General features: G+C 48.6%; 1 protein-coding gene across 1 annotated transcript in view; it reads right to left on the bottom strand.

Annotated features, from left to right (window-relative positions):
• GLG1 (golgi glycoprotein 1) overlaps positions 1-13,811 on the bottom strand; it is a 792,605-nt gene that overhangs the window by 203,646 nt on the left and 575,148 nt on the right. The window contains exon 18 of the mRNA XM_086945268.1: positions 1,195-1,287. Within this exon, the coding sequence (XP_086801394.1) occupies positions 1,195-1,287 (93 nt within the window). The remainder of the gene's footprint in view (positions 1-1,194; positions 1,288-13,811) is intronic.

The following is a 13,811-nucleotide window of genomic DNA, read 5'->3' as shown; positions in this document are numbered from 1 at the left end:
ATACAGACAAGCAAAATCAAAAAGAAATATTTCCATCCTAGACTATTTTGATAGTGACAAGCTAATACTCAATATGCAGCTGATATTTCTTAGAAAGATTCTTGTTTTCAGTCTTAATTCGATTCAGAAAAGGGGGTGGTGATGAACAGAGTGTCTGAATTAAGCAGACCACTCTTACCCAGTCCAGAGATCAGGGCTTGATCCATCACCATTATTTATCTCACTGCACCATCCCAGCTCAGAACCTGGCTATATGCAAATCAGTCTGTCCCTGGCCCAGTGCATCATGGGAACAGGGCAGACTAAACTACCAAGCCAATTCTTCACCAGAAAGGAGACAAGCTACCGGGGACCGGTTTCTGGCATTTCAGCCGTCTTCGGCCCGGTTTGCTTGAATCCTGATGGTGCAGTGAGAAAGGGACTCATGTCTGAGTATACCCTGCCACACCTATAGTGGCCAAAAACGATTCAGAAAAGGGGGTGGTGATGAACAGAGTGTCTGAATTAAGCAGACCACTCTTACCCAGTCCAAAGATCAGGGCTTGATCCATCACCATTATTTATCTCACTGCACCATCCCAGCTCAGAACCTGGCTATATGCAAATCAGTCTGTCCCTGGCCCAGTGCATCATGGGAACAGGGCAGACTAAACTACCAAGCCAATTCTTCACCAGAAAGGAGACAAGCTACCGGGGACCGGTTTCTGGCATTTCAGCCGTCTTAGGCCCGGCTTGCTTGAATCCTGATGGTCCACCCTAAGCGTGGAAGGGTATTCTCAGATGTGAGACCCTTGCTCATTGCACCATCAGGATTCAAGCAAACCGGGCCGAAGACGGCTGTAATGCCAGAAACCGGTCCCCGGGAGCTTGTTTCCTTCCCAGTGTAAGAATTGGCTTTTGTAGTTTGGTTTGCCCTGTTCCCATCATGCACTGGGACAGGAACAGACTAATTTGCATACAGCCAGGTTCTGAAACTGGGATGGTGCAGTGAGCTAAAAAACGGTGTTGGATCTAGCCCTGATCTCTTGACTGGGTGAGAGCTTTCTGCTTAATTCAGAGACTCTGTCCCTCACCACCCCTTGTTGTAAATATTCAGTCTTAATTCATCATATTCCCATTCAAGAGTCCAGAGGGGACTTACAAATGAATTTGCTTGGGGATGTGTTCTGTTAGTCAGAAGTTAGTGAAAATTACCTGAGCATTCCCATAAGGTTCATTCTGGCAAAAGTTGTGGATGTCAGTTTTACAAGACTCGTACAGCTCTGGCTCCAGGCGAATGTCTTCAGACTGTAAAGCAAAGTGTGCCATTGAAAGAAAATGTAAATATGCATTCTACATCAGTAAAGACAATCCCACTTATAACTAATAGCTATATGCATGTTGTTCCCCCTCTCCCCCCAACATCTCTACACAGACACTTTTGTGTGTTGACCGTTCACCAAACCTTTTAAAATGTTTATACGGGATACACAGACATGAAATATACACACTACAGCCTATCTATTAAATCTAGTAGCCTTTATCATAGGCAATGTTTTGCAAAGTAAAGAGTGCTGCCATTAGGCCATCAACAGTATTTATTTTAAGCGACCCAACACCAGTGCTAGGGAGTGATTTCTACTGTCCATCCCAACCCCACCTCAAATGTAGGTGTATTTATATCCCTATCAACGCTGCCCACTGCAAAACTGTCCGGAATACTTTATACAAAACTGAAGTGTGCAGAAAGTACTTCATCACAACCCTCCAAACATTCACTGCTAGAAGAAGAAAAAAAAAAGATTTACTGTGAGGTCCAATGGCCTGAACTACAATTCATAAATATTACTTACGAGTCTGAAACTGATCAATCAACCTGGTGCCAATGATTAACGTACGAGTTACTTACCATGGGTAACAATGTATCTGGTATAGACGATTCTAGCCTCAGATTCCTTCACGTAGAATTATCCCCAGGCGTGAGACTGGATCCGGAAACCTTTTTTTCCACAGAATCCCTGCGGGCCGGGGGGCGGGGCGGCATCACAGGGAGAGGAGGCTGCGCACACGACCTCAAAAAGCAAGAGCAACCTACATAAACGCCTTGGAGAACAGGCACCCGCATACGACCAGAACCCCCTAGCAGAGCGCAAGCCATACGACACATTAAGTCGCAAGATATGGGAACCCTGTTTGGAAGAACTTCCGCAGCAGAGGAAAAACAAAAGAGCCACGGAAAAAACACCCCCGCGGAACGGCGCAGACCAGACCCCCGCCGAGGCAGCCACCTGAGTGGGGCAACAAGAAGGGTCTAGGGAGTGACACAAAGCCCTCCGCCAGCCGCGGCCCAGAATGTGGCGGAGATCGCCTGGCAACCCATGTGGCGGCACCAGGGATGATTCAACCTCCGACTTGCCCTCCGACGAGGCAGCCACCTGTGGGGAGGTACGACAGGGGTCTGGAGAGGGATGAGGGGTCCCCACCCAGCCTCGACCCGGAGCAGGACGAGGAGAGTCCACCGACCCCTGTGGCTCCACACGGTCCAGCTTCTGCCGGCGCCGTAACCTTGGCCTTTGACAGGACCACCTTGTCAAAGGACCGAGAGTAGTTCGGAGATGCGACCCGAGCCCCGGAGACCTTCCGCGACACCACAGGGACTCTCATGGGAGTTTGCGGCAAGGCAGAGGCGCCGTGGTCTGAAGGAGGGACCCCTGAGGGGCCGCACCCCAACAGTACCACATCATCCAAGCCTGGATCTGAACCAGTCTGCGCCTGAGCCGCCGGCAGTGCAGCGGATGGCCCCGCGCAAGCAAGGGATCCGCCGATGCCCCAGGAGGGGAAGGAGACGCCAGCGAAGTCAGCAAAGAGCCCGCGTATGTCTCCATCTGGACTCTCGACGCCCCAACACCGGGAAACGGTGGCTAGGACGACACGCGGGCCGAATCACCCACGGAGAGTCCATGCACCTGGCATGCCAGAAACCAGCCCGGGGACAAACAGACACTTACCCACCGTGGAGCGACGCCCATGTGACATTGGAGAAGGGCGAGGACGGCAACCACGGCCTTATCTGAAGCAGTCCGCCGAAGCAGACCTTAGGGGAGGACGTCAACTTGGAGAGACGCGCCTTGAGTAGTTTCATCCGGCGCTCCCTTTGCGACTTCGGCTTCAACGGTTGCCACGCCGCACAATCAGTGGTGCAGTGATCCTCCCCCAAACACCACATTCAAATGAGGTGACGGTCCGTCGCCGACATAAGACGCCCACAAAACGTGCAAGTTCTGAAGCCCGAAGGCATTCGCACACTGTTGCACAAAAAGAAATTGAAGAAAATAGGGTCCTAAACAGGCCCGTAGCAAGGACCGGCTGGAAAAAACTGACGTAGGCACGCCAGGGCGGGTCTTATGTGACGTCCCGTATGCAGACTACACCTGGGCGGAGTCGTGTGATGCGGCCTGCTCCCCCAGCACACAGGGATGCTCTGGCAAAAAGGTTTCCGGATCCAGTCTCTCGCCTGGGGATAATTCTACATGAAGGAATCTGCGGCTATTAGTCTATCAGATCTTCATTTTACTAGATTTCTTTTTTACTCAATTTCGCCATCAATTTTTTTTTACAACAGGCAGGCGAAGAGCACTCTTCTATGCATCAGCTGCTGTAAAAGACGCAGGGTAACTATATCGAGCCGGAGCTCTCCTCTTGTGTGTCTCACACAAAGTTGTTAAACATTGCACTTAACTTTTGTAACACTCTCTCTGGTGGATAATTTAATTGCATATTTACCTTTTAAATCCCCCAGGTACCAGACTGGATCCGTAATTTGCTCCTGCAATAATTCTACCTTATTTGAAGGTAATGCTTTGACTTCTCGGGGGCCTCGCCCCACCTCAGAAAATTGCACCATCAAGCAACATATAGGCATCACCTTTATAACGGGACCTCAGCTACCAACATACCTGGCATGTCCTCACACAACTAGCAACTGACAAATGCTTGTCAGACTGTGTATACTAGCTAAAGTGATACATTTGGACCAATCAAAAATTCATTACATAAACAGGAGGATATGGTCAGTGAGTGGCACCAAGCATGGACAGGGTTAGTTTGCCATGAAAGCCTATGTCAGTGGCTCATTAAAAGGCAGTAAAAGTTCAGAGGTACTAGGACCTAGCTATAAAATTTCTGTTAACAGAATTGCCTTAAGGCCTAATTTAGACTTTATTGGAGATATCGCCAGCCTGCAGCGGCGGCGGTTGGGAGAACGCCGCCTAGCTGCAAGAATCTCGACCACCGCATTACAATGTGGCTGGAGGTGTTGGGGCGGCATGCTTCTGCTCAGAGAGCCTGAAGTGCATGCTGTCGCGTGCAGCCCCTCTTGCAAGTCGGACGCACTGTTGCCATACACCATGGTGTGCATGGCACAGTGCACGAACGGCAGTGCAGGCATACGGGAGCACACTTGCGCCCGTATCCTCAATTTCCAATGGGCTGAAATGCCACGGGGTCCTTTTTGTGGCCTCTTCCCTTCCTTTCCCCATACCTTTTCATGAAAAGGTCAGTGGAAAGGCAGGTCATAACGGCCACAGCAGTGCCGATGCTGGCACCACCTCCACTGACTGCAGTTGTCCACACCGCCGCAGGAGTTCAGCTCTTGGCAGCGGTCAGACCGTGGTCTCACTGCCCACATTGTAATCCAGCAGTCAGACCACCAGGTATGCGGACGGTTGACCCACCAAAAGGTGACGGCAGGCCCAGGACCGGCAAAATCTAAATTAGGCACTTAGTCTCTACAGTACACATCTGCAACTCCAAGGCCTCCCCAACACTGCAATGAAAGAGGTGGTCTCTTGAGTCAGAGGGCACAACAGCATGTGCAATTTTATCAGGTGGTGTGTCTAGACGACTAGCATTTTGAAGATCAACGTATTGCTCGGTATAGTGTATAATGTATAGTTTACTTGTCGTTGTAATTTTGCAGCTTGAAGAATTTCTGGATTCACTATGCTGTACATTATTCCGCCATCTAGTGGTTGGGTCTGGAATTGTAGTCTTTTTTCGTGGCTCAGGTGGGCATCGACATACCACCATTTGGTGTCCTCCGTGAAGTCTACACGCTTCTTCCGCAAGTCCCCACCTTTGGTTGCCATCTTAGGATTCTTTTTTCCCTTTTCTTCTGTTTCTTTTCCTTTCCTTTTATCTTTTAAAGTCTTTCACCAATTTTAATCCCTTTACTCCTGTCTCCTCATTCTGGTGGAGGAGGGTGGGCTCGCTAGTGAATCCAGAAAGTCTTCGAGCTGCAAAACTACACCGACAGGTAAGAAACTATACGTTTTGTAGGGTGAATCTTTCTGGATTCACTATGCTGAGCATAGACTTTGAAGCAGTGGTGACTGGGTGGAAGATGAGCTCTGGTTACTGAATAGGTGTTGTAATACTCTGTCCCACTTGCTCATTGCCCCTTGTTCATTTGGATATCTACGCAGTAGTGCTTAGTGAACGTGTGCACTGAAGACCATGTTGCAGCTTGGCAAATTACTTGAATTGGTGTGTTAGCTAGAAACACAATTGTTGCTCCTTTCTTCCTTGTTGATGGAGCATGAGATGCTCTTTGTAACATTTGTCCTGCTTGTTTGTGGCAGAGTTATATGGTTTGTGCAATCAACTGTGCAATGGTATTTTTAGTAACTGGTTGTCCCAAAAATACTGCTGGTAAAGGAAACTAAGAACTGCTTTGTCTTTCAGCACTCCTTTGTCCATTCTATATAGTACATTACAGCCCACCTGGCGTCCAGTGTATGTAGCGCCCTTTCGGTGCTTGTGGCTGGTTTTTGGAAAAAACTAGGTATTTAAATAGTTGATTGATGTGGAACCATGACACCACCTTTGGCATGAAGTGTGGGTCCGTACTCATTACAATCCTATCATTGTGTATTTGTAGGTAGGACTCTTGAAGTGTTAGCGCTCGCAATTCACTTACTCTTCGTAGTGGTGCGATAGCCACTAAGAAGGCTGTCTTTAGCGTGAGCATGTGCAGTGGGGCATTGTGAATAGGCTCAAATGGTGCCTTCATAAATTTAGTTAGCACTACGCTGAGGTTCCATGCTGGTGCTGACATTCTGTTTGTGGGTGCGATTCTCTTTGCCCTTTCTAGAAATCTTTTTACAACTTGGGAAGTGAAGAAACTTTTCCCCGTTTTTCCTCTCGTGTAAGCCACTATCGCCCTTAAGTGCACTCTTAGGGATGTGTAGCTTAGTTTATTTTGTAGTGGATGAGTTAAGTATTTTAGTACTGTTGATTCCTTTGTGATTCTCCTTTGTAGCTTCTCCCTAATGCACCATTCGGAGAATCTTTTCCACTTTGCTACGTAGCACTTTCTTGTGGTAGGTCTTATGGTCTCCCTGAGCACTGCCATTGTGCTTGCTGGTAGTTTGAGGTGTGCAAATTATAGGTCTTCAGGAGCCTTGCTGATAGGCTGAGGCTCTCTGGCTCTGGGTGTAGCACCCTTCCATTCTGCATTGTTAACAGGTCCCTTCATTTTGGGAATCTGTGCGCTGGTGCTTGCGCCATTTCCACAACTTATGAGAACCAGGACTGTCTGGCCCACTGAGGTGCTATTAGTATTAGCGGCATGTTGCTGATCCTGCATTTGTCGAGTACCCTGTGTATCAGTGGTATCGGGAGGAAAGCGCATGCAAATGTCTTTGACCAACTTATCCATAGCGCATTCCCTTGTGACCGATGGTCTGGCTGCCTGGATAAGAAGTGTTGGCATTTTGCGTTTTGGTATGTTGCAAATCGGTCTATTTGCGGTGTCCACACTTCCGGAATACTTTTTGTATTTCCTATTGGTTGATCTCCCATTTGTGTGATGCCGACGTCTGCCTGCAGAGTCGGTCTGCTTCCACATTGTCCTTCCCTGGGAGATGTATTGCTAGTTGGTCTACTTTTAGTGTAATGGCCCATGTCCATATTTCCTGTGCTAGCCCTGATAGCACTCAGCCTTGTTTGTTGATGTAGAACATGGTGGTTGTGTTGTTCGTTTGGATCAACACCCTGTTTCCGTACAGCTACTTCTGAAAGGCTTTAAAGGCTAGGAACACAATTTTTAGTTCTAGGTTGTTGATGTGCTTGACTGAATCCTGCTGCCTCCATATCCCCCATCACCTGGCGTCCCAACCCAGCTGGGAGGCGTGTGTTGTGACGGTCACTTTTGGAATTGGTGGTGTGAATGGTTTTCCCTGTTATATATATTTTCCTTGTTCCACCACGTCATTTCCTGATGCACTGCGTGAGTGACAACCACTAGATCTTCCCTACTCCTTGTTGCCTGTGACCATTGCTGCCGTATCCATTCCTGGAAAGGTCTCATGTGGAGTCGAGTATTCGGGACCAGGTGTATGCAAGACGCCATCATTCCCATTAGCTTGCTCACCGTCCTCACTGTCGGAACTTGCCCCTTGCGGTACAGACGCGTTTCCTTCAGTATTGCCAAAGTTCTTTGTGCTGTGGAACACTTTGCCTTGTATTGTGTTGATCTCTGCCCCTAAGATATCTTTACCTGTTCCAGCTCTATTGGCGACTTTCCCCAATGGATTGAAAACCCCAGTTGGATTCGTGTTTGTATCACCTGCTGGATGTGTTTGCACTGGATATAGGAGCTTGCTTTCACAAGCTTGTCGTCTAGGTAGGGGTATACATGTATTCCCTGCCTCCTTAAGTGTGCTGCTACTGCTGCCAGGCATTTTGTAAACAATTGGAGCTGATTTGAGCCCAAATGCGAGCACTGTGAACTGGTAGTGAGTCTTGCTGATCACAAATCTTAGTAGGTGTTTGTGTCTTGTTGATGGGGATGTGTAAGTATGCGTCCTTTAAGTCTATAGTTGCCATGTAATCCCCTTCCTGTACCTGGGGTATTACTTCTTGCAGAGATGTCATTTTGAATCTGTGTCCTTATGAACTTCTGTAAGAACCTTAGGTACAGGATAGGCCTTTGTGTTTCGTCCACTTTTGGGATGAAGAAGTAGCTGCAATAAACTCACTTGTTTCTTTCCTTGTATGGTACCATCTCTGTTGCCTCTTTGTTGAGCAATTCTTGCGCATCTAGTAGCAAGAGTGAGAGCTCTTTTGCCGAGTGCACCTTGCTGTTTGGTTTCTTGTTTGGAGGTTGTTTTAGTAGTTATATACAGTAGCTGTATTGTATGATGTTTTGTATCCATTTGTCTGTTGTCACCTTCTTCCATTCCTGGAGGAAGTTCCTTATTTGTCTCCTACTGGTGTTATATGTTCGGTGAACTGTTTGTTTAGAGAAATCTGTTCCTGGACTTGTTCTCTCTTTTGATGCCCCCCCTAGGTGTTATCTGGGTGGGCGGTTGCCTTTCGGCGAAGTCACTTGGAGGCGGGTAATTGCCCTCCTCTCCATGCCGGTTCTCGTCCTTTTGAGCGACCTCAAAAGGACTGGGCCCGTGGCTGGTACTACCAGTTCTGCTGCTGCTGGCCCGGGTTGTTTCCCTGATAACCTTGGTGAAAGGTTTGGTGCGAGGTACTCGGTTGGTTGCCTCCCCTACCATTTGGCCTTCTTGAGGGTGTACCCTTCGCATCCCTCTGAACTGCAGTGCTCCCATGGACCTTGCAGTTTCATTGTCCTTGAGTTGAGTCAACTTCTCATCAACTGGTGTCCCAAACAGGCGTTCTCCATTTAAGGCCGTGTTCAGGATGTTGTTCTGTACCTCAGGCTTGAAGCCTGGACTCCTAAGCCACGCGTGCCTTCTCTCCGTCACCCCGATCATCATCTGCCTGCTGGACGTCTCCGCTGCGTTCAAGGCCAACTTCAAACATGTTTGCCATTTTTTTCCTTTCCTCTACCAGGTGGGTTGCCATTTGCTGGTACTGCTCCGGTAGGTGCCTCAGGAGTTGCCCTACTTCCTCTCACTGTTGGTATGCATGTCTGTTGATTAGGGCATTGGAGTTGGCGTTGCGCCGTTGAATTGCCGCACTCCGTTCTATTTTTTGCCCCGTGAGGTCCATTCTCCTACTCTCCTTATCAAGAGGTGGGCCGGCATTTGTAGGCACATTGCCCTTTTCCTTGCTGTTGCAGTGATTATTGAATCAGCTGGCAATGATCCATGAAAGTATGCAGGGTCCTTTGAGGAGTGCTTGTATTTCTTTTCTGTTCTTGGGGGTCACAGATTTACATACAGCTGGCTCCCTGAAAGCTTCTCTGCCCTGGTCCAGCACACTAGGGAGCATGAGCAGGAATGGACTCCTTGATTGTGTAGGTAAGAGCCTTCAGGAGAAAGCAAGCCTTGGGCTTTTCCTCTCCCAATTTTATCCCATATGCCTATGCAGCATTCTTGACCACCATATTATAAATCTCTATATTGTCCAGTGGTGAAGGCCTCAAAGGGTATGTGCCTACTCCTTCTTCCGGCGTCGAGGTCATGCCACACTAAGTCTAGCGCCTCAGAGGACATCCAGTCCTGGTAGGTTAGCTGTTCCTCCTCTCCTTCTCTCTCGAAGTAATACAGGGCCTCTTCCTCCTGTTCTTCGACCGGTTCAGGAGTTTTCGGCGGTTCAGGGTCTTCGAAACTCCTTTTGACCTTGGCCTTCGGCGGAATGGTGTACTGACTCATCTTGTCGTCAAAGTCTTTCTTCCGCTGCAGGATGCTCGCCATTTCAGCCTCGAGCCTCCTTTTCTTCCTTTCCACCTCAGCAGCTTGTTCGGCATCGAGAGTTTGAGCACTTCACTTCGAGGTAGTCGATGAAGTAGTTGTTGACCTTTCTTTTCTCTGCATCGAGGAGTACTTTGAGGGCTTTCTTCAACAACTTTGATTTTTTGTGAGTCTTTGGCGTCTGGGAGTCCATTTCGAAGGATCCGCTGGGCTGTTTGTCCCTGGGTGCAGTTGCCTTTGTCAAGTGTTTCAACAGCAATGTTCCCTTCGAGGACTTTGCCTCACTCTTTTGAGTGTTCGTCGAGTGCTTGGGGGTCGTCGACTCTTACCTCCTTCGATGTTTTCTTATGGACTTTGACAACAGTGCAGTCCTCTGGTCATTTGGCGATGTTGTCCTCCTCCCTACTGGAGAGACCCAAGCTTTGGAGCGATAGAGGTGGCCCCTGCATGTTAGCACTTCTCTGCCTCTCTCTTAATCGGAGGGTCTTGGGTGTGAACGCCGAGCATGCGTTGCAGTCCTCGCTGTTGTGGTCAAGAGACAGGCAGAGGTTTTAGACCGGATGCTGGTCCTTCTGGGTGCATTTGTGGTGGCAATTGGTGCAAAACTTGAAGGTAGTTTTGTCCATTCCTGCGCGCAGAGAGCCCCCCTGTGTGCGCATTCTCGTGTGAACGTCTAGTTCTCTCGAGAAATTCTTCTCCTTCGTAGTCCCGGCTACCTGGCTTTTAGTCGGGTGTGATTAAAACCTCAGATTTCGCCGATTTTTCCAGTTTCCGTCAATTCCTTTCCCAAAAAACTCGAACTCCTCTTCAATGATCCAGGCCCAACGGCGGGAAAAAGAATCTAATGATGGCGACCAAAGGTGTGAGCTTCCGGAGGAAGAAGTCGATGTCACGAAGGACACCAAATGGTGGTATGTCGAATCCCACCTGGGCCACGGAAAAAAAAAAGAGAAAAAAAAAAAAGAAAGACTACAAATCTGGACCCAACTACTAGATGGCGGAATAATGCACAGTATAGTGAATCAAGAAGATTCACGCTGCAAAAATATGGAGAGCAACTTGTCCACCTCCTCGTCACCATCCTTATTGCGTGGAACATGTTTAAGAACCTGGATGGTATTGGAGTTAGACCAAATCATTTCCAGTAGCCATCTTTAATACTGGAATCTAGACAGATGCACCATAAGGGAATGCTACCAAACTATGCAATGAAACGCAGTTTTCGTGCATGTTATGGTCCAAGATCTTGATGGTACTTTCTTCCAGATATGAAATTGGTGCACCTGGAGCTATGGCAGGCAAAAACCAGTCAGAACTAGCATGGCCTGCAGCAAATAAGTCTAAGCATAGCCTGGTACCAGCAAGGATCTGGGCAGAGGTCCAGCGTGGTCCCGCCAGATGGTTTACCAACTGAGAATTCCTCGATGGTTCAGTCACTTTTTGAGGGAAGAGAGCCTCCTGACACAGGGGCCAAGACCTCACTCTGCCGTGCTTGTTGCTGTATCACATGACAATGGTGTTGTCCTTGAGCACCTGCATCAGCCTTCCTTTGATGGACAGTAAGGTTTTTAACGTCTAGTAATTTGTGCTCAACTCAAAATGATATTAAGTTGAGCCTCTGCCCGAGACCAGAGTCCTCTACTCTACACATCTCCCAGATGGGCTCCCCAAACCCTGAAGTGATGCTTTCCTGGTCACCATCTCCATTAGGTGGAATGAGAAAGGTTTGTCAAAAGGGTATGAATTTCTTGCTGCAAGACAGACAGGTGGTCCTCCATCAGCTGATCGGATGGTGGTGCAAGGTGTAGTGAGGGAGACAGAAAAGGAAGGTCATAGTCCCGAAGGACTATTTGGAGGTCTTACTTGTCTGAAGTGAAGTGACGAACTACAACCCTTGGAGGAATTATCGGATCCTGCCTCCAAGAGGATGGCTATATGCCGGTAAAAGCACAATAAGGAGGCTGTGCGGCTGCAGATGCGCAAGGAGCGGTGGACTGAGATGTACGCTGTGAGGCGCAGAGAAGGGTGAGAGTCCCTCAGCGTTGAGGCTGTTGAACACGCAGCGAGAGGGCCGTCGCCTTGCTGGTTAAAACCTCTTTAGGGCAGAGTCCACCTCATCTTCAAACAAACTGGTCCAATTGAAAAGGAAATCCATGAGCTTGGCCTGTAGATTGCTAGAGAAACCAGATGATCTAAGTCATGGCAGCAAATAGATACCAAAATGACCACCGCCCTTGCCATGAGTCAGTGCCATCCAGGCCTCGACTATACTATGCCTGGGGCATTTTGCCCATTACTGAGAACCCGCTTAAGGTGTGCACACTTGTCCTCCGATACATGGGGGAAATGACCTGAGCATTATCCCAAAGAGTGTATGTAATGGCCAGCAGACAGTTGGCATCTAATGATTTGAGTGGCATAATTCCAACTGAATTTGTTTTTTCTCCATGCCTTCAATCGTTTGGCTTCTCTGTCAGTCAAGACTGTTGAGAATGACCCATGCAACTGGCTTAAGGAGCACAAAGCTTGGCTTATCATGCTTTCCAAGGAAGAGTAACAGACTGATTTATATGAAAATTAGATAAGGTTCTTTAAAACACAGGTCCTGAATCTCGCTCACTCTGTGAGCAGAGCTAATTGCCACTAAGAAAGCAGTCTTCCAGTCAAGTGCTGCAATAAGGCTTTGTGGATAGGTTCGAAGGGTCGACCCATCAATTTAGAAAGAACTACTTTCAGTTCCCAGGGAGGAGAAGGTGATCCTATTGGGGGAAAGACCTCTTTCAACCCTTCCAGGAAGTCCTTAACTACTGGTACCTGAAAGGAAGAGACTCTAGTAGGTGGCCTTCTATAAGCGGTTATTGCTGCCAAGTTAACTTTAATAAAGGTAAACTGTAGACCTGATTTAGCAAAGTACAAAAGGTATGAGAGAACAACCTGTTCCTGACCAAGAATGGGATTATGTCAATTGGCTGCACCCCACAGATAGAAGCGCTTCCATTTGAAAAGCGTACGATTTCCACGTAGTTGGCTTTCTCGGTTCATTCAGAATATGCACACAGTCTGGCCAAAGGTCTAGACGTCCATATTGGAGGAACTCGAGAGCCATGACGTCAATTTCATTGATGGAAGGTGGGGATAGAACACCTTCCTTCCGAGCTTGGTTAAGAGATCCGGATTGCGTGGTAACCTCCCGTTTGGTGTCTTGGAAAAATGGAGCAGGTCCGGATACCATCAATGGCGAGGCTACTCTGGTGCGATCTGGATCATCTCGGTCCTGGACCTGCAGAGCTTGTTGATCACCAAAGGTAAGCGGGATTGGTGGAAAGGCGTAGAGTAATGGTTCTGACCAGTCAATCAAAAGTGCGTTCCCTCTGTAGCCTGGTTGAGGGTACCTGGATGCAAAGGAGCAGCATTTTGCATTTGTTACATCCGCAAACATATCAATGTCTGTGTAATGAGGAGGCTGCACGGGGGAACAGGAGCTTACCCTACTGTAGATTGGTGGGTTGTTGACTGATATTCCCCCCTCTCTTCCACCTAACCAGAACGAATGGAGCGAGGACCAGCAACCCCTATGGCCCACACATTAGGAGGAATTAGGGGACGGTCCCTTTAATTGGGCGTACAAGGAAGATTAAGACCCGCCTCAGGATGACTTATGCGTGCAAGGATTGGCCAAAAAGGAGAAAGAGGAAGCAACAGCGTGTGACTTCACCCTGGAGGAGTTTGGTGTGGCAAGCGGAGTTCGAGCAGTGTCGGAAGAAGGAGAGTACCGGAGCAGAAAGGAGATTGGAGAAACGGGCGAGAGTGTTGCGGCGCCAGGAGGCCAACATCCCCACGAGTCGCCGGGCCACACTCTTGGAGGAGTGTGGCTTAAGCAGGTACGACAGCAGGTGTCGGGTTGGGTGGGGAGAAGGGACAACTTGTCTCGCTAGTTTCTCAACCGACCTGTTAGTACCTGTTGACCTCTTATGTAAATAGTCTCTCCTGACCTCCCTGTTCCCCTTTTCCCCCAGGCACGCTATCCTCACTACCGCTCCTTGCACTCCCCATGTGTATAGGCGTTGTGTGCATACACCTTCTCAGGGGTGCTCACCTCACCCCCTGGTAATCCCCCGGGCAAACACACACAGAGAACTGTGCCCTGACCAGTTGCTATATTTT

Source organism: Lissotriton vulgaris, chromosome 12 (assembly GCF_964263255.1).
Source record: "Lissotriton vulgaris chromosome 12, aLisVul1.2, whole genome shotgun sequence".
Lineage (NCBI taxonomy): Eukaryota > Metazoa > Chordata > Amphibia > Caudata > Salamandridae > Lissotriton > Lissotriton vulgaris.
This window is presented reverse-complemented; position numbering and strand designations above follow the sequence as displayed.